The 24,909-nt window shown below is 39.2% G+C and overlaps 1 protein-coding gene across 1 annotated transcript in view; it reads right to left on the bottom strand.

Annotated features, from left to right (window-relative positions):
* LOC126237499 (E3 ubiquitin-protein ligase UBR5) overlaps positions 1-24,909 on the bottom strand; it is a 370,559-nt gene that overhangs the window by 11,604 nt on the left and 334,046 nt on the right. Inside the window, exons 43-45 of the mRNA XM_049947657.1 lie at positions 13,404-13,610; positions 13,113-13,260; positions 8,484-8,714 (exon numbers count right to left, since the gene is read on the bottom strand). Of these exons, the coding sequence (XP_049803614.1) occupies positions 8,484-8,714; positions 13,113-13,260; positions 13,404-13,610 (586 nt within the window). The remainder of the gene's footprint in view (positions 1-8,483; positions 8,715-13,112; positions 13,261-13,403; positions 13,611-24,909) is intronic.

Here is a 24,909-nt window from a genome sequence, read left to right on the forward strand (position 1 = left end):
TCTGGGAAAAAGACTGTACAACAGTTAAGAACACCTGGTCAGAAGGGAAAAGAAAGAATTTCAGTGAAAAAGCTGAAGAAGTTATCGGGGATGGTGTGGCGAGGAGATGGAAGAAAGAAACAAATGAACGAATGAACAAATCAATTGTTCCCACGGGCTACAGTACGCCGAATAGCTGAAGAATATGAAAGCAAGCTATGGAACATCAACAATTAAGAAAAGGATAGACTGCTACACACTGTAAAGTTGACACATTGAGTTGTGGACAGGCACAAAAAAAAGACTGTTATTTACGAAGCTTTTGGCCAAAGCCATCTCCAGAAAAGAAAGGAAAACACATACATTCACACAAGTAGGCACACCTCACACAATCATGACCACTATCTCCAGCCACTGTAGTGGGCATGTCACATACCAACTATGCTTTTTATATTGGTATGACTACCAACCAGCTGTCCACCGAACTGTGGTATATAGGGATTAGCATCAACAGTGATGGGTAGGGTTCTAGGATATAAAGGGACTGCTTCATTATCCAGGATATCTGACTCCTCCTGTCCACCAATAGCTATTCTGAACTGTGCAGATGGAAGCTACCATTAAAACCATTTCTACGCCCTCAACATTACTGGTCTCCAGCTATAACTTCCTGTCTCAGCACCCTCTGCCTAACAGGTACCACCCCTCTATCCAGTAACTTCCTCCCAGGACACACCCCCTCACCCACATTGTGCTTGGCCTCAGCCAACACATTCACCAGTCTTTTCCCCTCCCTGCTTCCAGTCGCCCCCACCCTCTCCCACAGCATCCCGATGCTGCCCCTGGCAACCTTTTCCTGCTACCTGCACACTCCACCAGACAACGTTCTCCTCTCCCCCCCACCTGTGCTCTGCTATACCTCTCCCTTTGCTGTCCAACTCCTAATTGCTGCTTTTGTTGCAGATGTTGCAGTTTGGCTAGAGAAGCTGGAGACAGAAGTTTGTGTGTGTGTGTGTGTGAAGTGTTCTTGATTGTGTGAATGTGCATCTGTCTTCCTTTCTTTTGTTAAAAAGGCATTGGCTGGAAGCTTGGTGCACAACAGTCTTTTTGTTGTGCCTGTCTGCAACTCACCGTATCATCTTCTCTGTGAGTAGCAATCTACGATTTCCATAATTGTAGATGAAGGTGATAATTTTAATTTCACTTAATAATACTCATGCTACAATAATATAATATAAATAGTTTTTATATTTACTGTACCTAAAAATCACTTGATACTATAATAAAAAAAGAGATTCCTAAAATTATATATTTTTATCTGCCATGAAATGTCTCATATTGTCATATTACAGGCTAAAAAAAGGAGAGATTATTTCATGTCTCTGTGCAGTCTCCATATACATCTACATACATACTCCATAAGCCACTGTACTCCACAAGCCACCATATGAGGCTTGGCATTGCCCCGTGTATCTACTCTACTAGTCACTTTCTTTCCTGTCCCACTCAAAAATAGAGCGAGGAGAAATGACTGTCTATATGCCTCCACATGAACCATAATTTCTCATATTTATCTTTGTGGTCCTTATGTGAAATTTGTTAGCGGTAGTAGAATCATTCTGCAGTTAGCTTCAAACGCTGGTTCTCTAAATTTTCTCAAAAGTGTTCCTGAAAAGGAATGTTGTCTTCCCTCCATGGATTCCCTCCCAAAGCATCTCCATGTTCGCATGTTGTTCAAGTCTAGCAGCCTGCCCCTGAATTCCGTCGATGTCTTCCTTTAAACCGATTTGATATGGATCTCAAACACTTGAGCAGTACTCAAGAATAGGTTGCAATATGCAGTCTCCTTTACAGATGAATCATATTTTTCCAAAACTCTCCCAATAAACAGAAGTTAACAATTTGCCTTCTTTACCATAATCCTCACATGCTCATTCCATCTCATATCGCTTTGCAATGCTAAACCAAGATATTTACACATGACTGTGTCAAGCAAGACACTATTAATGCTGTATACGAACATTACGGGTTTGTTTTTCCTACTCACTTGCATTAATTTACTATTTTCTACATTCAGAGTTAGCTGCCATTCATCATACCAACTAGAAATTTTGTCTAAGTCATCCTGTATCTTCCTACAGTCACTCAACTTCAATACCTTCCCATACACAACATCATCATCTGCAAACAACAGCAGATTGCTGTACATTCTGTTGCGCAAATCATTTATGTATGTAGAAAATAATAATGGTCCAATCATACTTCCCTGGGGCACTCCTGACGACACATTATCTATGCTCGACAATCACTTATACTTGAAGTCTTCAAGCCACTCACATATGCGGGAACCAGTTCTACATGCTTATACCTTTTTTAACAGTATGCAGTGGGGCACAAAGTCAAATGTTTTCTGGAGCTCTTGCTACCTTTCTGCCATATAACACGTGAGATAAGTGGAAGCCAAATTTTGTATGAGCAATGCTTTCCAAAATCATGCTGATTTGTGGACATAAGCTTTTTGGTCTCAAGAAAATTTATTATATTTGAACTGAGAATATGTTCAAGGATTCTCCACAAACCCGATGTTAGGGAGATTGGTCTGTAATTTTGCAGGTCCCTTCTTTTGCCCTACTTAGATACAGGAGACCTTTTTTTTCCAGTCACCTGGGACTTTGCACTGGTTGAGAGATTCATGTTAAGTGCAAGTTAAGTAAGGGACCAATGCCGCAGAGTACTCTTTGAAAAACAAAATTAGGATTCCATCTGGACATGGGGACTTATTTGTTCTCACCTCTTTCAGTCATTTCTTTACTATGTCATCCGTACTGGGGTCTGTTCAATTGTCAAATTATAGTATATTTGTATAATTTCCTGTGTGAGACTGCAGAATTTAAAAGTTTGGCTTTTGTTTTGTTGTCTTCAAATGCCACACCAGACTGTTCAATGAGTGACTTGATGAAAGCCTTAGACCCGATTAGCAATTTTAAATGGACCAGAATTTTCTCGTGTTTTCTGTCAGATCTTTTTGCTAAGGTAAGATATTAGTAGTTGCATGCATCATTGATAATTGTAGATGAAGGTGATAATTTTAATTTCACTTAATAATACTCATGCTACAATAATATAATATAAATAGTTTTTATATTTACTGTACCTAAAAATCACTTGATACTATAATAAAAAAAGAGATTCCTAAAATTATATATTTTTATCTGCCATGAAATGTCTCATATTGTCATATTACAGGCTAAAAAAAGGAGAGATTATTTCATGTCTCTGTGCAGTCTCCATATACATCTACATACATACTCCATAAGCCACTGTACTCCACAAGCCACCATATGAGGCTTGGCATTGCCCCGTGTATCTACTCTACTAGTCACTTTCTTTCCTGTCCCACTCAAAAATAGAGCGAGGAGAAATGACTGTCTATATGCCTCCACATGAACCATAATTTCTCATATTTATCTTTGTGGTCCTTATGTGAAATTTGTTAGCGGTAGTAGAATCATTCTGCAGTTAGCTTCAAACGCTGGTTCTCTAAATTTTCTCAAAAGTGTTCCTGAAAAGGAATGTTGTCTTCCCTCCATGGATTCCCTCCCAAAGCATCTCCATGTTCGCATGTTGTTCAAGTCTAGCAGCCTGCCCCTGAATTCCGTCGATGTCTTCCTTTAAACCGATTTGATATGGATCTCAAACACTTGAGCAGTACTCAAGAATAGGTTGCAATATGCAGTCTCCTTTACAGATGAATCATATTTTTCCAAAACTCTCCCAATAAACAGAAGTTAACAATTTGCCTTCTTTACCATAATCCTCACATGCTCATTCCATCTCATATCGCTTTGCAATGCTAAACCAAGATATTTACACATGACTGTGTCAAGCAAGACACTATTAATGCTGTATACGAACATTACGGGTTTGTTTTTCCTACTCACTTGCATTAATTTACTATTTTCTACATTCAGAGTTAGCTGCCATTCATCATACCAACTAGAAATTTTGTCTAAGTCATCCTGTATCTTCCTACAGTCACTCAACTTCAATACCTTCCCATACACAACATCATCATCTGCAAACAACAGCAGATTGCTGTACATTCTGTTGCGCAAATCATTTATGTATGTAGAAAATAATAATGGTCCAATCATACTTCCCTGGGGCACTCCTGACGACACATTATCTATGCTCGACAATCACTTATACTTGAAGTCTTCAAGCCACTCACATATGCGGGAACCAGTTCTACATGCTTATACCTTTTTTAACAGTATGCAGTGGGGCACAAAGTCAAATGTTTTCTGGAGCTCTTGCTACCTTTCTGCCATATAACACGTGAGATAAGTGGAAGCCAAATTTTGTATGAGCAATGCTTTCCAAAATCATGCTGATTTGTGGACATAAGCTTTTTGGTCTCAAGAAAATTTATTATATTTGAACTGAGAATATGTTCAAGGATTCTCCACAAACCCGATGTTAGGGAGATTGGTCTGTAATTTTGCAGGTCCCTTCTTTTGCCCTACTTAGATACAGGAGACCTTTTTTTTCCAGTCACCTGGGACTTTGCACTGGTTGAGAGATTCATGTTAAGTGCAAGTTAAGTAAGGGACCAATGCCGCAGAGTACTCTTTGAAAAACAAAATTAGGATTCCATCTGGACATGGGGACTTATTTGTTCTCACCTCTTTCAGTCATTTCTTTACTATGTCATCCGTACTGGGGTCTGTTCAATTGTCAAATTATAGTATATTTGTATAATTTCCTGTGTGAGACTGCAGAATTTAAAAGTTTGGCTTTTGTTTTGTTGTCTTCAAATGCCACACCAGACTGTTCAATGAGTGACTTGATGAAAGCCTTAGACCCGATTAGCAATTTTAAATGGACCAGAATTTTCTCGTGTTTTCTGTCAGATCTTTTTGCTAAGGTAAGATATTAGTAGTTGCATGCATCATTGATAGATATTTTGTCAGAAGCATGAATTTCTACTAACATTTGCCTGCCATTATTTGTGTATTCTCTTTTGAACCGCAAGTGCAACACCCTTTGCTTCCTCAGCATTTTCTGCATTTTATTGTTAAATCACAGTGGGTCTTTACTATCCTTAATCCACTTACTCAGCACAAAGTTCTTCCTGCTATGATTTCAAATCTGTTTAAACTTTGGGCATAATTACTCTGTGTCTATATTACATAAACTAAGTTTTGTCAATTCACTGTCTAAGTGAGATGCTAACAACTGCTTATCTGCACTTTTTAACAGAAACACTCTCCTAGTCTTCTTGACTGATTTAGGTCTAAGTTATTTCCATTGTGTGAGGGTTGCTTAACTAGCTGCTCAAGACAGTTTTCTGAAAATGTTTTCAAAAGCACTTTGCAAGACTGACTGACTGTACCCCCCCATCAGTGAATCTGTAGACGTCCCAGACTATGGTTGGTAGGTTAAATGCAACTCCAACTATAGTTGGAGCCATGAGTGATGGCAGTTGAGTTTCGGTTCGTTCTGCGCACCTGGGATGACATCCTCCTACAGTCAATGAATGTTCAGCAGTTTTCCTAGCACTCTGCTGTGAATGTCTTGGCCAGTGCCAGTATTACATGTGGTAGTGGCAGTTACTTGGTGAATTTTTATTCAGTTTTTTGATATCTGTCATGGCTGATGGTGGTGGTAAGTGACTAGTTCTCCATAAACAAGTGAGACACACAATTCCCAGGATACATGCTTTCTTCAAGTGGAAGCAGAAAATGGTGGACCTATCAGAGACATTACCATATCTCAAGAATGCACTGTAGAAGTGAGTGGCATCAACTTTAGAACTGTTCAGCGGATTGACAGAGAAGATAATTTATCTGTCCAGACTGTGGAAGACCAGTTTTCAGATTGCCATGGAAACATCACAGGCATGATAAGCCTGTCACTAATTTAGACAATTCAGACATCTTTGTCAAAATGTTACAAGACAAGATATGGTCAATATGTATAAGGTAGGTGAATTTGCTACTGTCAAAAAAATTACATTGAAAATGCGTGACACTATTTTAAAAGCAGTGTTACCTCAATACGAAGAATACTGAAAGACACTGGGTTCAAATATGCAAACACAAATGACAGAAAACAAACTTTTAATGGAAAGTTCTGATATCGCTGCTTCAAGGCATAGTTCTTAAGACATATTCTTGAAATAAGAAAAATATGGCAATCACTTACTTGCACGGAACATGGATAAACCACAGTAAAAAAGCGTGTTAGAAACAGTGACGGTTCGGGTGGCTTTAAAGTACCAGTTGGTAAAGGGGAACAAATAATTTTGTTTCATGCTAGCTCTGCTTCCAGATTCATACCAGAAAATAAGTAAGTGTTTCACGCAAGAAGGTCAATTCTGGGGATTATCATTCTGAAATGAACTCTGAGACATTTACATTATGGTTTAAAAAATAGTTTCTCCCTTACTTCCCTCCAAAATTGATGATTGTTATGGACAACGCAAGTTATCACTCAGTTGTTGTTGACAAAGCTCCCATGCCGTAGCTTGCAAGTAAAAAGATACTGCACACTTTCAATGAAACTCTGAGTGAATTGTTGCAACTTGTAGGGCTTCACAGGCCTTGTGTAAAAGTCTATGAAATCGCTTGTACTACACAGGAAGATGGACATACAGTTTAGCGTCTGCCATCATATCATTGCCAGTACAATCAGATAGAACTCGTACATGCACAAGTAAAAAAGTATGCCCAACAACAAAACACGACATTTAAAACTGCCGTCACAGAAAGACTTTTGCACAAATCACTTGACAGCATAACTCCTTCAGCACGAATGTGACTTTGCATTTTAACTGATAATGTGCTTGATCCCGTCAATATCACTCTAGACCAGACGAGTCAAACAATGACACCGACTGCGCATGATGCAGATGAAGACAGTCGCACCGATTGTAAACAATGAAAGGTGAAGCAAACATACAACATTCATGTTGCCTGTTTTCCTACAGTTTCTCTTCCGAAGCCACAGTTTTATCAGTGATACTGTGGCATATTTTGTCTTTTGTGACTGCAATAAAAGTCTTATTTGTACCAAATGTGTTTTGCTTTATGAAGCATCTTCACTGGACAGTACTTTGGCTTCTACATTGCCAAGCCATTTGATTACCTGTCATAGCTTTAAGATCATATTCAGCGTTTGCCTCGACTGACCTACATTTTAACAATTGCTGTTTCTGTACGACAGACAGACAGACAGACACACACACACACACACACACACACACACACACAAAGAGGTTCTTTTTTAGCACACTGCACTTTACTGACATGTCAACTTTGTTTTGATCAAGGTGCTTTAAAATAACGCAAAATGCACCTGGTCTACATAAAAAGTTTATCACAGTCTCAAAATTTTCCAATATTACATGCAATATTCTTGTGGTATTAAAATTATTTCCTTCAGAATATTGTGCAACATGTAATTTCTGGCAGACTGTGTCTATGTTGGCTGTAATTTGGTGATGCACATGGCAGCAATGTTTTTTGGTGTTTTATAAAAGTTATTATCTGTAAAATTTATTTTTGCCATCGGACACAAGCGTTTTTATTCCCATGTATGTAGATACACCGGATGAAGCACAAATCGCAACTTGCTGTACTAGGAAACATTGCATCTCTCATTCCTTTCGATCCGGACGTCTCACCATGGTAGTCATGAGATGGTGGGGGATTAACTTTCTCCACTGCCCACTGCTCCTGAAACACAAGCTTAGAAACTGTTCAGTGTCTGAGTTTCCAAGCGTGTACCGCTCCATCATCTGTAACTGGCAATCGTGCAATTCATGTCAGTGCCTCTCCATTCCGTGGTCCACCATCATTCACGGATTCAACTATAGTATTGCATAATTTGGGTATTCACATGCTGTAGACTGGGTGAACATAGACTGGCAATGGGAGGTAAAAGGCCGTATACACAATTTTAAGCTTAAATTGATGATAGGCAACGAAAACTTCGTACCTCCATCTGTCTCTGAAAACTCTTAATTACAGTAACTCCATAATCAAAGAGATTTGGAAGTGCATGAATTTCTCTATCTGTCAATAACTAGGCTTCTGCTAGAAAGCTACACATGTACCAACTTTATCACTTTTCATTATCTTTTGAGAAACCGATTTTTCTTCACCTCCAAAATTTAACAAAATGCAGTTATAACGTTTTCATTGCCTACCATCAATAATTGCCTATAATTCCATTTTGGGGTCGGTCTCTATACGTATTTGTAATAACATGGTCAAATATGATCCACACCCGACAAAAACCAGTCCTGGCTATAACACAAGGTGCTCATAAAACCCCACCCAGTCCATTTTTAGCCCATTATTAATCTGAATTATATTTTAAAACAAATTATTTTCAATATGCTAGACTGTAGTTCTACCAAAGACCAGTTGGCCAGATAGATGAAAACTAGATTTATTACCACACATACGAATTTCCAGTAATAGTTTTAAAAGTCTTACCAGGTCTTGCCTTTCAATGTGAGTCATTTTTTCCACTATCGACCACAACCAACGCTTAAATTTCACAAGTCTCTCACTGGATTCTCCAGATTCATCGTTGAAACTTGTGTATGATATAAGGACAGCTACATTTATATCTCCAACTCCATTAAGCAGCAAACGTAAATCTTCAGCTGTTAATCCATCAAGTGATCCTGCTGGGAGAACATCAAATACCCCTGTACGGATGCTCTGCAATTCACAAAAATATTTCAATATTAATAAACTGATTTGAATGCCAAACTACAGCTACCATTAAAAATATCTATTACTCACAATAATGCAATTTTATAATGTTCAGCTGCCATTTACAATATGTGAAACACCACTAATAAATAGCAAGAAAAGTACAATTAACACAAAATTACACTAGAGTGGTTCCGGCCCTCTAATATTGTTTACAAACGTATGTTGTCAACTTTCTTGGGGCTTGGGCTTCCTAATTCTGAATCAATAAAAGTAGCATCGGAGAAAAATTGCTGTAGCTGATGCTCTATATCTTGCCACTGCCAATGTTAACATCTATATCATTTTTTTTTTTTTTGGGGGGGGGGGGGGGAGGGGGGGGTATTGCAAGATGACAGATTCCGGCCATTACTATCCTTTTGGGGGCGACATTGCAGTACTGACGATAGACATGTATGGCTGGGTTAGCTTCCGAGTGATGTTAAGTCAGAAAAATTGAAAGGTAGCCCGAAACCACCTATTGTTAGCAGACAGGCAGATCTCTGTATCCGACAAGTGGCAAGGGTCCCAGTTTGACAGTTCACTCACAGAGAGCACCAAATGTTACTACGCTAAAGGAAACTGCTTGTTTTCTGACATAAGCAGGACTGGAGAAATTTGGAAAGAACTGGTGTCGACAGCAGACATTTCCAGTATCCCAGAGAGCAGTACGTCATGCGAAAAAGCACTCTAAGTGGCAAATAAGCTCAGTATTCAGGACTTCCTGCATCTAATGGGTGAGTCGACACATTTAAGAAGATTACAATGTGGTGAACACTATAAGGTAAATGCAGTAAATTTTAGTGAATAGCAAAGTGGCAGATAAAATGAATTTGAACACAATATTAATTGAAGGACATACTAATTACTGATGGAACCAGGCTTTCCTTCAGAATCTTTCTAAATACGAAATGTTTGCCTCAATGTAATATTAAGTACCAATGCTGATAGGTCTCAAAAGATGAAGTGTCTTGTAACTGGCAAATCAAAGAAACCCTGTAGTTTTAAAAATGTGCAAATACTGTCCACTAACTACAGTGTATGGATAACATCATAACTTTCTGAAAAACATTTGCATAGTCTTACTGGAAAAGCGTGAGCCTGGTAACAGGGATTTTCTCCTCTTGGTAGACTTTCACATTACAAAGTTAATTATCGCCACATAAACTGCACATGCACACTGCAGACCTTGTATTTGGCCATTATCCATGTTCTGAAGATACATTACAGGAAAACCATTTTGCAGAAGGCATTACGTTTGATAATGGCTGGGAAGGACCAGGCATCCTTTCAAGTTCAATTCTTGACACACTGCACTACACAGGTTAGTCCATTGATAATGACCAGGCCAAACATATCACGAGATAAGAGTCAAATGAAAAAACTACAAAGAACAAAACTTGTCTAGCTTGAAGAGGGAAACCAGATGGCGCTATTGTTGGCCCGCTAGATGGCGCTGCCATAGATCAACGGATATCAACTGCGTTTTTTTTAAAATAGGAACCCCCATTTTTTATTACATATTCGTGTAGTACGTAAAGAAATATGAATGTTTTAGTTGGACCACTTTTTTCGCTTTGCGATAGATGGTGCTGTAATAGTCACAAACATATGGCTCACAATTTTAGACGAACAGTTGGTAACAGGTAGGTTTTTTTAAATTAAATACAGAACATAGGTATGTTTGAACATTTTATTTCGGTTGTTCCAATGTGATACATGTACCTTTGTGAACTTATCATTTCTGAGAACGCATGCTGTTACAGCGTGATTACCTGTAAATATCATATCAATGCAATAAGTGTAAAGACATTCCTCTCAACAGCGAGTAGTTCGCCTTCTGTAATGTTCGCACATGAATTGACAATGTGCTGCTGCATGTTGTCAGGCGTTGTCGGTGGATCACGATAGCAAATATCCTTGAACTTTCCTCACAGAAAGAAATCCGGGGATGTCAGATTCAGTGAACATGCGGACCATGGTATGGTGCTTCGACGACCAATCCACCTGTCATGAAATATGATATTCAATACCGCTTCAACTGCACGCGAGCTACGTGCCGGACATCCATCATGTTGGAAGTACATCGTCATTCTGTCATGCAGTGAAACATCTTTTAGTAACATCAGTAGAACATTACGTAGGAAATCAGCATACATTGCACAATTTAGATTGCCATCGATAAAATGGGGGCCAATTATCCTTCCCCCCATAATGCTGCAACATACATTAACCCGCCAAGGTCACTGATGTTCCACTTGTTGCAGTCATTGTGGATTTTCTGTTGCCCAATAGTGCATATTACGCTGGTTTATGTTACCACTGTAGGTGGTGAATGACGCTTCGTTGCTAAATAGAACGTGTGCAAAAAATCTGTCATCGTCTCGTAATTTCTCTTGTGCCCAGCGGCAGAAAATGTTCAAAGTCGTTGCCATGCAATTCCTGGCGCATAGAAATATGGTACGGGTGCAATCGATGTTGATGTAGCATTATCAACACCGACATTTTTGGAATTCCTGATTCTCGCGCAATTTGTCTGCTACTGATGTGCGGATTAGCTGCGACAGCAGCTAAAACACCTACTTGGGCATCATCATTTGTTGCAGGTCGTGGTTGACGTTTCACATGTGGCTGAACACTTCCTGTTTCCTTAAATAATGTAACTATCCGGCGAACGGTCCGGACCCTTGGATGATGTCTTCCAGGATACCGAGCAGCATATATAGCACACGCCCGTTGGGCATTTTAATCACAATAGCCATACAGCAACACGATATCGACCTTTTCTGCAGTTGGCAAACGGTCCATTTTAACACAGGTAATGTATCACGAAGCAAATACCGTCTGCACTGGCGGAATGTTACGCGATACCACGTACTTAAACGTCTGTGACTATTACAGTGCCATCTATCACAAAGCGAAAAAAGTGGTCCAACTAAAACATTCATATTTCTTTACGTACTACACAAAAATGTAATAAAAAATGGTGGTTTTTATTTAAAAAAATGCAGTTGATATCCGTTTGACCTATGGCAGTGCCATCTAGCAGGCCAACCATGGCACCAACTGGTTTCCCCCTTCAAGGTAGACGAGATTCGTTCTTTGTAGTTTTTTAGTTTGATGCTTATTTCGTGAGTATTTGGCCCGGTCACTATCAATGGACCACCCTGTATAGTCAACATACATAGGCTACACATACTGCCTTGTGGAAACAGTGGGCAATCTTGTAATTTTTTTGACACTCATTTCACAGTCAGGTTACCCAAGTGTTATCAGTTCTGTCTTATTACCAAGTCATCACCAGATGATCTGTGCACCATTCCTCTTTTCCTCTGATTTTAAAACAGATTGTGTAATGAAGAAGCTATTTTTGTGATCTAAGGCTGAAAGGGATGGAGCGGGTTAAGGAGTCCACTCCACCATCCCCAAAATGCTGAATTCTTCCAAAGAGATGAAGTGGGCTACATCTGGCTTCTGGTAATGATGACTATGAAAGCCTCTTCATTTCCATGTGGGAAAAGAAGCAGTTGGATCATCCATGAAAGACTTTCTGCGTATACACAATAATGTTGTCACCTTTGAAAAGTGTCTATAGAAGCCTTAAATGCAACAGTTAATAATATGGAAATAATGGTCCAATATATCTACGAACTAGAAAACCAGATTGAAAAAGTTGCTAAAAGAAATTTAAACAAGCTATAATTCTGGATATTTGTGTGAAAAAGTTGAAACTACCAATTTGTTCAGAAAGTATTAAACATGTGTGAAAGTGAGGATTTTAAATTAATAGCCAGTACGATTAATACAGTATCCTACAACCTCTTCAAACTACCCAACAAAGGTAAAACTACTGGACTCCTGTGGATCAATCAAATAGAAAAAGACCCAGTAGAACTTCATATTAGGCAAGACTTATTAATAACTAACAGAGGTAATTAATATTTAGCTGTTTAAACCAAACCCTTCTGAATATCCCTTACAGAAATTAACCACAATGAGACCAGGAAATGGTCTGAGGAACGTAAGGTAGGAGTTTAGCACCCTGAATCATTGAAAGGCACACATACGAGACTGTTGACTCTGGTAGCTTTTGGACGAATCCTTTTTCAGAGCTACTGAATATGTACTCAAGCTCTGAAGAAGGATTCATCTGAACGCTAACAAAGTTCTCAGCCATGTTTATGTGATTTTTATAACACTTTGCAGCAAAACTTTTAACAACCTAGAAAACTTAAGAATAAGGTAAAGCAGTTGAACTGTACTGCAAACCTAGTCACAAATTTATCTGTGAGAAAAAGTGCTTTGCTATTTCAACCTATTTCTCGCCAGGAAGTCTGTGTACAATCTGAAAAAATGAACTCTTACCTCAAGTGCTTTCTCCTGAACTTTCATCATCCGACATTCAGCATATTTACGCACATAGTCATACACATTTTGAGCAGTTACTTCCACATCTCTGCCACCCGGTATTAACTCCAAAGACCCTCCACCCTCTTCAGGGCTCAGGTCAATGCTGTAAAGTGACAGAGAGGGATACACATAACAACTGTGCACAATAATTCATTTCCACACTAGGCCTAACTAAAATATAAAATAAATAAATAAGTAATATTAGTACATACAACTCACAGAACGTAGACAGTAATATGAATTTACCTGAAAGTGAGATCCAGAGCTGAGAACAAACTATTGCTGTCTTTAGTCTCTGCATCAACTACTAACTGCCGGAGGCTTTCATAAATAACAGGATCGAAGAAAGCCAGGTCATGAAATCGAATTGGCCTTCCCAGTATAAATTTCATGACATGTCGATTCAGGAATATTGGACACAGCTCATTCTGTAGCAGGCAGAGTCCAAGAAGCCTGAAATTTATAAATTCAAGAGACAAATGAAAGTCCGGTCATTATAGAGTTGAGTTTGATGCATTAAACATTTGGACACGTGCTTCTCAATGCATTCTTAATGGTTTCTGAAACAGTGTTAACAATAATCTATTACAGTATACAATAAGCTACCGCAAAGAGGGGGGGGAGGGAAACACCATACCACCTCCTCCTCTTCCACCACCACCACCACCACCACCACCACACTTATGAATCAATAATCAACTGAATCAGACACACCTGCCAGGTAGCATGTAGCAGCCTCTTTTGCCCCGATGATTATGGCATGGACTATACAATAACAGAAAACTCCACAATCTCACTGACTGTGGGATGCATTGCCTTTTGATATTTTTGACTAATCCATAACTGTAACAAGTGTACCTATATTCACACATTAGTTCAATTGATCTTTTCTCATGTGCACAGTGTCAAACAGCTGTGTCCCAGTGCCAGTCAAAATGTCATTTTGTCAGCAGAGGAATAAGTGTGGGGCAGTGGTACCTGTATGTAGCCCCTGATGTGGAAATGTTTCTGCACAGTTTGGCTCCTCATAAATTGCCATCATCAAATACTGAATTGGAAAACTGAACTGATATGTCACCTGAAAAGCCAAGTGCCTGCACATCCATGAAGATAGGAGATTCTGAGGCAACAGATACCTATTAGTTGGCCATGGTCTAATCTTACCTATGTAGCACATGATTGTTACCAGATGGCCAGTGCCAATCGTGTGACACGGTAGGTAATCTACATCAGCTCCCCACCCCTCTTTGCTAATTCAATTGCACTTGTTGAGTGTAAAGGTCTATCTTCTATAAAATTATGAGACAGAATTGCTGGCCAGTACTTATCACAAAGAGAAATGTCAGTACTACCTACAGACTCCTAAAAGTACATATAGAATCCTAGCTTTCAGAACTACTTACGGCTTCCCACGGAAAGACTGGGGAAGGTTAAAGAGGAAGAAAAGGCTATTCACCTATATAAAACACTGTGCAGTGGACACAAATTAATAAACAACACAAATTAATAAACAACACAAACGGTTTTTAGGACTTGCTCTGTCTTTGATGTTGTAGGATTTACAAGCAGTAGCTTGTAGTGGGTGAGTGCTTGAGGTGGTTTCTACAGAGGGGGGGGGGGGGGGGGTCAAGTGCAGGGTTAGGAACTTAAGGGTAGGGATAACCATTTGGGAATGCCACAAGGTTCGAGTAGGATGTTACAAAGATTAAGAGAGTGACAGAAGGTGACAGGAAGTGGAGTGAAGAGGATATCAGGGAGAGAGGACTTCATAACAGTGCTTAACTCGAGAAAGCTGTAGCCTCAGTGGAGAGAGGATGGAGGCTACAATATAAAAGGCAGAGCAACTTGTTAAACCACACATTGTTTATCAACTAACTTGTATGTACTGAAGTGAAGCAAAAAGGGATTCCCTGGTTATGAGTTATAAGTAAGTTCTCACTTCTTGACTGATGTCACCCCAATGTTTCTCGTGCTCAGATTTTGCCTTATTTTAACCTCCAGTTGCCTTGTCGTATTTTCTTGAAGCTGTGTACCTGCTACTTATTACCACTAATTCTACTGTATTGACTTCTTTGCCAACTTCAAAGGGTCGAGGGCTGCAAGAGAACTCACAACTATGCCAACTCACTAAGAAATGATGTAACTATTTTAGAAAGAACTCTTCTATATTTTGTTGCTCAAATAAAACCACTACACAGTCTGGTGAACAGATTTCACATTAACTCTAGCAACATCTATGGAGTGAATCCTGTGATGTCATATCAGACATAAAACAATATCAATCGTTTTATTGGGTGTTTGCATCAGTAGACAGTGCCACTTTCTGATACTCAGAACACTGCCAAGTCACGGCGCCAAAACACAAACGACCCCTTTACATCAAGTGAAGATGCTCATTGCTGTTCCATTCTGCCAATGTCCTGTGTCCAAGCTTTGTTCATCATCTCTGCACATATCAACATAAAGTGTGAAAAGAGGCATGTTCACTACCTACTAACTACCTAAAGTACATTTTCCACTTTCACAATCATCTTTCATTGGCCTAAGAGGATAACAGTGGATCATGGTTTTCAGCAAACTCTCAGTTACACTGCTGTACATATAACCACCACTAACCTGACTGAGCACTTGAATGGGCAGAGAACAACTGTTTGCTTCAGGGACAGTTGGTACCCAGTATAAAGCTGGCTTCACAACATGGCTCAAGGGACCTGACTGCCAAACAAACTACATGGGCTATGGACTACTTGGGTTCAATCACACGATACTAGTTTCCTTGATCTGTGGAGATGAGAACATGTTCTCCATCACATCCTTGCATCTTGAAACTTATAAATGTAACGTCTTTTATCTGCAGGAGCTGAGTACCTGCTTTTCCTTCTTACCCTCCACTTCTCTCAACTCCAAGGAAGGTTATAATAATGCGTGTAGTTTTATTTGGGCTAATCAGCAACACAACACTTCTCCTGAAGATAAACAGGAGCTAGCAAGTCTGTCTCGTAATTTTATAGTTTTCTCAAGACATTTCTCCTTTTGGTACAATTAAATCAGTTGTGGGTAGCGCACTTCTGTAATGATTTATCTGTATGCTACTGTATTACAAAATTTGATACTGGGGACAACAGAGGGCAAGCTTTCTTTGTGAACAGCTTTCGTGCAGAATTTGTATCTTTGTAGGTGTTTTTTAAGTGGAAGTATTGTTGTGTCTGAAAATCCACATTGAAATATTAAAACAAATTACAGACATGAAATTTATTACTGCCCAGACTGACTTTCAGATGATGGTTTATTCAAAGATTTCTCCCCCCCCCCCCCCCCCCCAAGCAACTGTGGTCACTGAGAACACATACAACTAATTGATAGGTTGAATTGCTCAGATTCATTCTCGATTTTGCATAGGTGAAATTTGACGTTTAATGAGAAAAAGAAGAAATTATCCAAATTTTTAATGGAGACAAAATTAATTGTGCAAGAGACTGTTATTCAATAGAAGAAAAATGAAGAGAAGGAAAAACAGTTTGAGAAAATCAACTGGGGGAAAGGAACGAAAGGAAAGCCACCTGATAGAATTTTGACAAATTTTTAATGGAGACAAAATTAATTGTGCAAGAGACTGTTATTCAATAGAAGGAAAATGAAGAGAAGGAAAAACAGTTTGAGAAAATCAACTGGGGGAAAGGAACGAAAGGAAAGCCACCTGATAGAATTTTGACAGACAGAGCATAACTTAAATCATTGCAAACATTCAATTTAAGAATCGTGTATGAGAACTGTATACATGGAGGACACCTGCAGAAATGAGGACTGAGATCATAATTTATTGGTTATAAACTGATCTAATCCCACATCTACATACATTTCCATAAGCCACAGTACGGTGAATGGTGAAGGTTACCCTGTACGACTAGTCGTTTCCTTTCCTGTTCCACTCGCAGATAGAGTGAGGGGAAAATGGCTGTCTATAAGCCTCTACAGGAGCCCTAATTTCTCATATCTTATCTTCGTGGTGCCCACGCAGAAAGTAATGTTGGCAGTAGCAGGATGGTTTCGCAGTCATCGTCATATGCCATTTCTCTAATTTTTCAGTAGTATTCTTTGAAATGAATATCTTCTTCCCTAGAAGGATTTGCACTTCAGTCCCTGAAGCATATCTGCAGTATATGCATGCCCATCGAACCTACTGCTAACAAATCTAACAGCTAGCCTTTAAGTGCTTTGATGCCCTCTTTCAATCCAACCACATGTGGATCACAAACACTTGAGTAGTACTCAAGAACAGATTGCACTAGTGTCCTATAGGTGGCCTCCTTTACAGATGAACCACATTTTCGTAAAATTCTCCCAGTAAATTGAAGCTGACCATTCACCTTCCCTACCACAATCCTCTCATGCTCGTTCCATTTCATATCGAATCACAATGTGAATGTGTCAAGCAGCACATGACTAATGCTGTATTCGAATATTACGGGTGTGTTTTTCTACTCATCCGCATGAACTTACATTTTTCCACACTAAGGGCCAACTGCCATTCATCACACCAACTAGAAATTTTGTCTAAGTCACTTTGTATCAATCTACAGTAACTTATCTTTGACACCTTCCTGCACACTACATCATCAGCGAACAACTGCAGATTGTTGCCCATCCTGTCTGCCATGTCATTTGTTGTTGTTGTTGTCATTTAGTACATAGAAAATCACACTTCCCTGGGCCACTCCTCATGCAATTCCTGTCTCCGATGAATACAACAACATACTGGACAACATATTGGGATCTATTACTCATGAAGTCTTTTAGTCCGTCACGCATCTGGGTGACTATTCCGTATGCACATACCTTTGTTAACAGTCTGCAGCAGGGCTTTTCGGAAATCTAGATATATGGAAGCTGTCTGTCGGCCTTCATCCATAGTTCGCGTTATATAATGTGAGAAAAGTGCAAGCTGGGTTTTGCATAACGATGCTTTCTAAAGCTGTGCTGATTTGTGGACATGTGGTTTTCGGTCTTCTAGGAAATTTATTATATTCGAACTCATAATACACTCTAGAAATCTGTAACAAACAGAGATTAAGGATATTGGTCCGTAATTCTGCAAGTCCATTTCTTTTTACCCTTCTTATAAATATGAGTCACCTGCATTTCATTCCCACTCGCTTGGCACTTTGTGCTGGTCGAGACATTCACAATGAATGAAAACTAAGCGAGTGGCCAATGATGTAGAGTACTCTTTGTAAAACTGATTTCAGATTCCATCTGGACCTAATGACTTCTTTGTTTTCAACTCTTTCGATTGTTTCTCTACATCAGGGATGCTTATTACTATGTCAAACATACAGGGGACTGTGTGATGGTCAAATACAGGGTGTATACGTGGACAAGGAAAAGAAATTCCAGGATTTGTCGGTTAAAAATACATTTTCTCCCGGGTGACAGTATATTTTCCCTTATCAACCCTTTGAATGGTTATAGTTTTACACACAGGCTTACAATTTCCCGGCACTTTATAAAACGAAACTCAGGGAAAAAGGCATGTTTTGGAAATATCTTTGATGTGCAGCAACATGTACGCTGCGTATTTTCGTATTATGAAAGCATACATTGCAATTCCACCAAACACCGCATGTTACTTTCCGAATCATTGAAATTGAGATTTCGATGCGCTTTTGTAAGCCGTCCGTAGTAGAGATGGGGGATCCGCTCTTGAACTAATTCATAGAGTTGAATCTTTCAAAGGAGTGAACAATCAGTGATTCAGAAAAAAAGAACGGTAGCTCCAAACGTTTCCCACGGCAGAGAGAGAGAGAGAGAGAGAGAGAGAGAGAGAGAGAGAGAGAGAGAGAGAGAGCATATCAGCAGCGCCTCTGCTGGTCAGAGCACAGTGCACGCCACACAACACAGCCAGCGCCGGCCTCTGCCCTGCTTCTACCTTGGCTGCCTGCATTGTGCAGTGCCCCATTGGATTTTGTGTTTCACGTATGCCGTGCCATCTCTGTGCGTCGTCTGCCATGTGCAGTGTCTGGCGCAGCTTAACTTCGCATCGCACTCTGTCGACGATCGTTTCAGTCGCACGTCCTGCCCTCTGGGCAGTTGATGCGAGCAACAGGACAGAGAGCCACCTAGCGGATAACATAGGAACTACTTGCAAAAACCTGCTCGCAAGGGAACGGACGATTTGTCTCGGAGCGGGTGAGTTCACCGCTCCCCCCACCCTCGGAACTCGCCCGCTCAACGCTCACCCCACCGTCTCGACTCTAGCCAGAGCGTTGAGCAAAGCGACTCAGGTGTCACTCTGGTCTCTGCGGTCTCAGCTCATGCAGTAATACAGCTCGCGGCTCGACCTGCTCGACTCAGCGCCTCTGCATCGGAGTTCGTCCCCACTGGATATTGTTCTTCGTAGTAATACCGCTATGTATATTACATTATTATGTTATGTATACATCAATCGTTTTTATTTTATTTTTATTTGTTTAAACTGATTAGATTAGGTTCCTGATGACTCCTCTTACCATAGGATTTTTATTATGGACACTCGAATTTACGCTTTAATTACGAGCGAACCGATAAACGTATCGCAAAATGTGATACACCAATATTTTCCTTGTTTTATTCTGCGTAAGGCTATATGCAGCACTTTCGTTTTACAGTCAAATTTTTTTTTTTTCTTATTCTGGTACGGATTTTGTGATTTTAGGCGTCTTCGGAAGGAAACGTTCACTTTAAAAATATATGGCTTGCGATGTATTTGTATGAGGTTAATGAAATTTTAATACATTATAGCCAAATATATTGTTAATGTAAATCTCAAGTTACAACATTTTCCGATCACCCAAAAAACCACGATAGTGCAAAATAAATCAATAATCAAAAACTTTGTCATATCGTGGAAATTTCAATAAACAATACAAAATTCTTACTCATTATCTGTGTTACTTCAAAATAGGATCAAATAAGATCAAAATAAAGGTATAGTACTGGAATAAACCAAGTTTAAAGGGCAATGTGCCTTCCATTTATTTTCTATTGTAAATGAGTGGTGAGTCATGAAAAAGAGCTAATTCATTTCAGGGAGTGAACAGTTCTGATCCAATCTCTGAAAAGAACAGTTTTGCCCATCTCTAGTCCGTAGCTCATGTCACGTGATCTCGCCAGCCGATGACAGTGGATATTCAGAGGATAGAACACATGATGTAGTCAGCCAACAGCAACATCACTGTTAAGTAGTATGAACACACAAACAGGGAAAGTTAATAGTTTAAATTAATATACATGGTGTTGTTACAAGAAAAGCAAAGCTTTCACATATAATATTGGTCTCAAGCTGTAAGAGGAACTAAGCTTTCGCATATACTGTTGATCTTTTTTGCGCGTGTTACACTTTAAGATATATCACACAAATGTGCCAGTAAAATTTTTAATAATGAGAAATGTCTGCTCTTCAGGGTTCGAAATTCTTCTAAATGGCTCGTCACCAAAGAGTTGATTTTTAATTGAGAGTCAAACGCTCTGTGATTAATAAATTCATTCTTGCACGTAACTCAACTTACGTAAAAGTATATTTACTTTGAAAGTAACCCTTTTCAAACCACTATTTGCAATATTTTCCCGCGACCTGTTAGAAATAGGTTCGTTTCAGCAGTTGCCAGAGAGCGCAGATAAAAGGCGACACGCGCGCTTGCGCAGCTATCATGACATAGGAAGCCCGTATGTAAGTACGTGTAAAACACTGAAAGATCATACATTATGTCATAAAAGAAACAAGGCATCAGAGGCTACTGCAAGAGCATCAGAATTCCATGAACCATATTAAAATGTGCACATTTAAAGCACATACTTAAAGGGCACATTCATATGTCCAGATTCCCAATAAAGTAGACCTCAACCTGATATTAAGCTTTTCATTGTCGTTTTCGGGATTTAAATTTTCTTGGAGCACCAGTACTGCATTATATCATGTTTGATTCTTTATTATGGCATAATGCCATACGTGCTAGAAGATGAAAACATGCACTTAAAATGCAGTGAACAGTTGAAACTAACCAGTACTGTGGAATTAAACATTTCGTTTCAAATACATTGACTGCCTCTGCGGAAAAGGTTAACAAAAGTCAAATTTCTTTAGCAAACAGACAAAAATAACTTCATTGTTCCGCAAGGCGATTAATGCTTGACTGTCAGAAAGGTGGAAATAAAATAAAATCTGAAACTAACTTCCGTAATTATGTGAATGTGTTTTAATTCACTTGATAGCTCCCGGCCACAGATATCCGTTTTGTTTTCATTCGACGTGAGAGTAAACGAAGGAGAAACAGTAAAATCACTAAATGTAAACACGGGTTGCATGGAGACTACCCTCTATAACTCACACTGCTCTGCGCATCAGCCCCGGATCTATGACATTTGCGAACCGGGTCAATACTAAAAAAAAAAATCGAATTTTCAAAATATGTTTATCTTGTAGCGCACATCTTTCTGAAAAGTCTGAAACGTACAAAATATGTATTCGAGGAAATGTAAGACATATTATTTGGTCTTAAGTATGCCAAAGTGCGGTGCCACGCCTCTTCATAAAGCATTTTTCTACCCCACGTCCAAATTATATTCAGGAGAGTGGATACTGATATGTCCTGTGGTGCCTCTCCTGCTCCCAGTCGGCCGGTTTGACAGCCTGCCCCAATTAAAAAAAATTTCGTAATTAATAGTAATTATCTGTAATCGAGAGAACAAGAACTCTTCAGAAAATCTGAACTCTTAACTGCATATTAGTTAATAACTTGCTGTTTTGTGTGACATAAAATTAAATATAGGATATATAAAACCAATACTGACAAGAGATAAGCAAGAAATTACACATTTGTTCAAACCTTAAATCCTAGAATTTTTCCTCTCTAATCTTGCTACAGCTTTACATGGCGTGCTTTCCTTTCTGCGAAAGAATCTATTACCTCATCAAAGTTCGTCAAATGGTTTGCTACATGAAAAATCGAAATGTCGTTATCTAATACTGAAAAATCTGTTAATACAAATAATACCCAAGACTGATGTGGTTTCTAGAGCTGATTATGCCTATTTTGGCCCTGTCTGCTAGATAAAAAAAAAAAAAAAAATAGGCCTTTCTAATATGGCAGCAATTTTGTAACACACCAAATACGCGAGACTGTTTTGGCACAAATGGCCATTTTTATAAAACGAGAGAATATAATCCAATAAGTACCAATATCAAATGCCTATTAGGCCTACTACAAGCAAAAAGCTTTATGTTAGGAAATAGTTTCACATTTCATTCATACGCACCAGCTTCTCAAGCATGAGATCGAAAAGTAGTATTACGAAATTTTTATATAAATTTGGAATCGTCTTATTCTTCCATAATTTGTGTGATATCTCCATTTCCTCCCCTTCCTCGTTCTAACAAACAATCTTGTCATCACCAATTCTGTAGCTATTTCTGCCACTGTCAAAATTTGTTCACCGATTAACTTCACTAACCCTGCCAGAACCACAGGTTTAGTTATCCCGCGATTATTTCCCGGTTAGGCGTTATTACATGTTCGAACAACACGTTTCCCGCGTTACAGAATAGAACTTATGCGGCTGCTAGCCGGGGACTGTACTACTGGTCCTTACTAGTGTAGCGATCTGGCCAAATATTTTCTGTCAATATTTCATTTTCTTGGATACAACGAGAAGATAATACGTAATCTTTCTCACCTCTTATTCCTGCCAGTCGTTTATTTCCATTCTGGTAGTCTGAATCTATGGATTTCGCTAGTAATTATAACAATGCTGATCTTTCGCAAACCCAATCAACCACATAATGAGACAGCGATTGGCATTCATCCGTTAGGCTTCACTCCCTTGGCTCGTATAGCACCGTCTCCTTTTGTCTGCGGAAAGTTTATTTCTAGATGCGACGAGGATTCTCCTGACAGAGACATCACGTACACTATGCTTGCATTCAAAAGTCAACTTATGATTCATTCAGAAATCAATTTAAAATGTGTTCAAAAATGTTCAAATGTCAACAGGGAAGCGTTTCGAAATCATATGAATAATCGATAGGCAAACGTGCGTTGGATGCTAAGCGCTTTGTGAAACAAGTTTCTTTCCTCAAGAATATGAATTTGGCGCCCCCTTTTCCTGGTAGCATCTAGCTGCTTGCTGCGACTGCTTGCACAGCCAACAGCTACATTCCTGTTGCCAGAAGCGAGATAATCTACTACTCAAACGTGACTCAACTGCACATGCGCGCATAAGCCCGAGCGTAACTGCTAAAACAAATCGAATGTAAACAGTTGCGACTTCACGCTCATTGGACGCAATTTGTTGTTATGAAGCACTGCATAGTCTTCCTAAAGCCTTTGACACATTTTCAATTGGCAGACGCTTGCATGAGCAATGTGTGTCGCTGTTGTATATGGCGCATTTCCTTTGCAATTTAAGTTATTTTCGTTTTTGTCACTCGTTTATGTTTTATTGTTGAAGTATTATTCTGCAGTAGCGGGATACAGTAATATCCTTTGTTAAAGTATCGGTTCTTATCAGTCAAAATTACAAAAATTTAACTGAAAACTAAAACAATGAAAAATTCCCAGAATTCTAAAAATATCCCGGGTTTTTCCCGTTTTCTCCCGTATGAAAAAATTTCCGGGTTTTTCCCGGATCTCCCGGGTCGAATACACCCTGAAATAGTATCTCAGAATTATTCTTCTACATGAATGATTTCTTGAATGTGGAATTTATAACTTTGATCATCTTTTTGCTATTTTCCACTGAACAGACTGGTCAATGAGCGACTGGATGGAAGTCTTGGAGGCACATAGCGACTTTACATAGAACCAAAACTTTTTCGGGTTCTCCGTCCTATTTTTAACCAAGGTGTGATGGTGGTAGCTGTTGTATGCTTCATGCATAGTTCTTTTCATATACCCCAGAATTTCTACTAATCTTTGCCTGTTGTCATTTGTGCATCCTGTTTTGAACCACGAGTGCCTTAGCTTCCTCAGCATTTTCTGAATTTCTTTATTAAATCACGGTGGTGCACTCGGCGCATACTTGTCCAGAAAATGATTTACAATCTGTTTAAACTTTGCCCATAATTCTTGTATGTCCATCATTCCGGAACTAAACTGTCTAGGTGAGATGCTCACACCAGATTATCTCTTTCTAGCAGAAACACTCTCCTAGCCCTCTTGACTCATTTATTAACTAGTTGCTATGATGACCTCATGATCACTAATCGCCATCTCTATACTGACACCATTGATGATGTAGCTTGTAGCTACAAGGACCAAGATATTTCCAATGCGTGTGAGCTGCCAAACTAGCTTCTTGAGACAGTTTTCAGAAAAGTGTTCAAAAGTACTTCACAAGACTGTCTGATGTACCCCCTCCAATGAATCCATACACATCCTGGTCTATACTTGGTAGGTTCAAGTCACCACAACTAGTGCTGCATGATCCGGGTATTTGTGCACAACTGCCCAATGACTTTCTTTGAATGACTCTAGAAATATCAAAGCGGAGCTGATGATTAAAACTGGAAGATATTGCAGAAGGGTAAAATCTTAAGAAGATGGGACTTGGAGAAATTGAGAGAAGCAGAGGTTGCTGAGAGTTTTGAGGATAACATCAAGTTAACTAATTTGATAGTGTGCTACAAATTCGGTAAATAATGTAGTTTCACTATTCTGTTTTGTTTTTTGTAAAATGAGTGAGGGGGGTGGGGGGGAATAAAAAATAAACTGTCACGTGT

Source organism: Schistocerca nitens, chromosome 2 (genome assembly GCF_023898315.1).
Source record: "Schistocerca nitens isolate TAMUIC-IGC-003100 chromosome 2, iqSchNite1.1, whole genome shotgun sequence".
Taxonomy (NCBI): domain Eukaryota; kingdom Metazoa; phylum Arthropoda; class Insecta; order Orthoptera; family Acrididae; genus Schistocerca; species Schistocerca nitens.